The 1,147-nt window shown below is 39.1% G+C and overlaps 1 protein-coding gene across 1 annotated transcript in view; it reads right to left on the bottom strand.

The window, feature by feature from the left end:
- Positions 1-334: 334 nt before the first annotated feature.
- LOC105523174 (olfactory receptor 4S2-like) overlaps positions 335-1,147 on the bottom strand; it is a 12,879-nt gene continuing 12,066 nt past the window's right edge. The window contains 1 exon segment of the mRNA XM_011957948.1: positions 335-1,065. Within this exon segment, the coding sequence (XP_011813338.1) occupies positions 637-1,065 (429 nt within the window). The 3' untranslated portion in view covers positions 335-636.

The following is a 1,147-nucleotide window of genomic DNA, read 5'->3' as shown; positions in this document are numbered from 1 at the left end:
CAAGAGGGTCTTTAAAGAAATTGCTGTCCACCTCAAAATACGTAAAGTTATATTTTCTTTCCTGTACAGAAACCATCCTTCAGGCAATTTATTGATTGTAGGAAGTATATATTTCTATGTCTGCATTTGTTGGATTGTATTATAATTATCTCCCTGCAAATCTGTTTCCCCAACTAGATTTTGCAATATTGATAGGAAAATATTAGAAAAGGAAGAAAAAGAAAACAAAATAAGGAAGGAAAGAAGGGGGGAACAACAGTGTAGCTTCTGGTAAATTAGATTTCTTTTTTGAAGAGACATGATCTGGTGTGAAGATGTGATCAGGGATATCTTTCTCTTATAACCCCATTCTAAATTATTGATTTGTAGCCTAAGAGAGTTTGATGTGGATAGAAGGGATCCAACGTTAAATGAGCTACTGAGTAGCAGCGTTAACTCTTGTACTCTAGAAGTAAGAGAGGATAAACCTTGCCAAGTATGGAAAGGTTGAAGTTTAGCCTGTCTAAAATAGCCTCAAATTATTTCCTGTTAGACAAAACATAAAAGCTGCATTTAGGAACAATTTTTTTTAATTATTAATAAATTAGGGATCATTGAAGGTATCCACTAATTCTCTGATTTTGTAATTCTGACAAACTATCCTCTCTGCTTTTCCTTCAAGGAGATCTTGCTACTCCATAGCCACCTCACGGCATTCTTTACATCCTCATTCCGCAGCGTATAGATGAGTGGGTTCAGCATTGGGGTGATGGTGGTATAGAACACAGACACAGCTTTATCCGATGGGAAAGTAGTGGATGGACGGAGTTAAATAAAGATACATGGAACAAAGAAGAAAGTTACTACAGTCAGATGAGATCCGCAGGTAGAGAGAGCTTTAGGTCGGCTCTCTGCAGACTGTTTTTGAATACTAAACAGAATGACTGTGTAGGAGGCCAAAGGAATGAGGAAACACCCCAGGGAGATGAGACCACTGTTGGCAACTACCAACATATTTACCAGAGTTGTATCAGCACAGGCAAGTTTTAGGACTGAGTGGACATCACAAAAGTAATGGTCTATAACCTGAGCATTACAGAAGGGCAGCTGGAAGGTCAGGAGGGTCTGAACAAAGGAATGACCCAGGGCCCCCAACCAGGACAGTGAT

The sequence above is a fragment of the Colobus angolensis genome, unplaced genomic scaffold, assembly GCF_000951035.1.
Source record: "Colobus angolensis palliatus isolate OR3802 unplaced genomic scaffold, Cang.pa_1.0 Scaffold451, whole genome shotgun sequence".
Classification (NCBI taxonomy): Eukaryota; Metazoa; Chordata; class Mammalia; order Primates; family Cercopithecidae; genus Colobus; species Colobus angolensis.
Note: the sequence above shows the minus strand (reverse complement) of the source record. Positions and strands in the feature narration are given on the sequence as shown.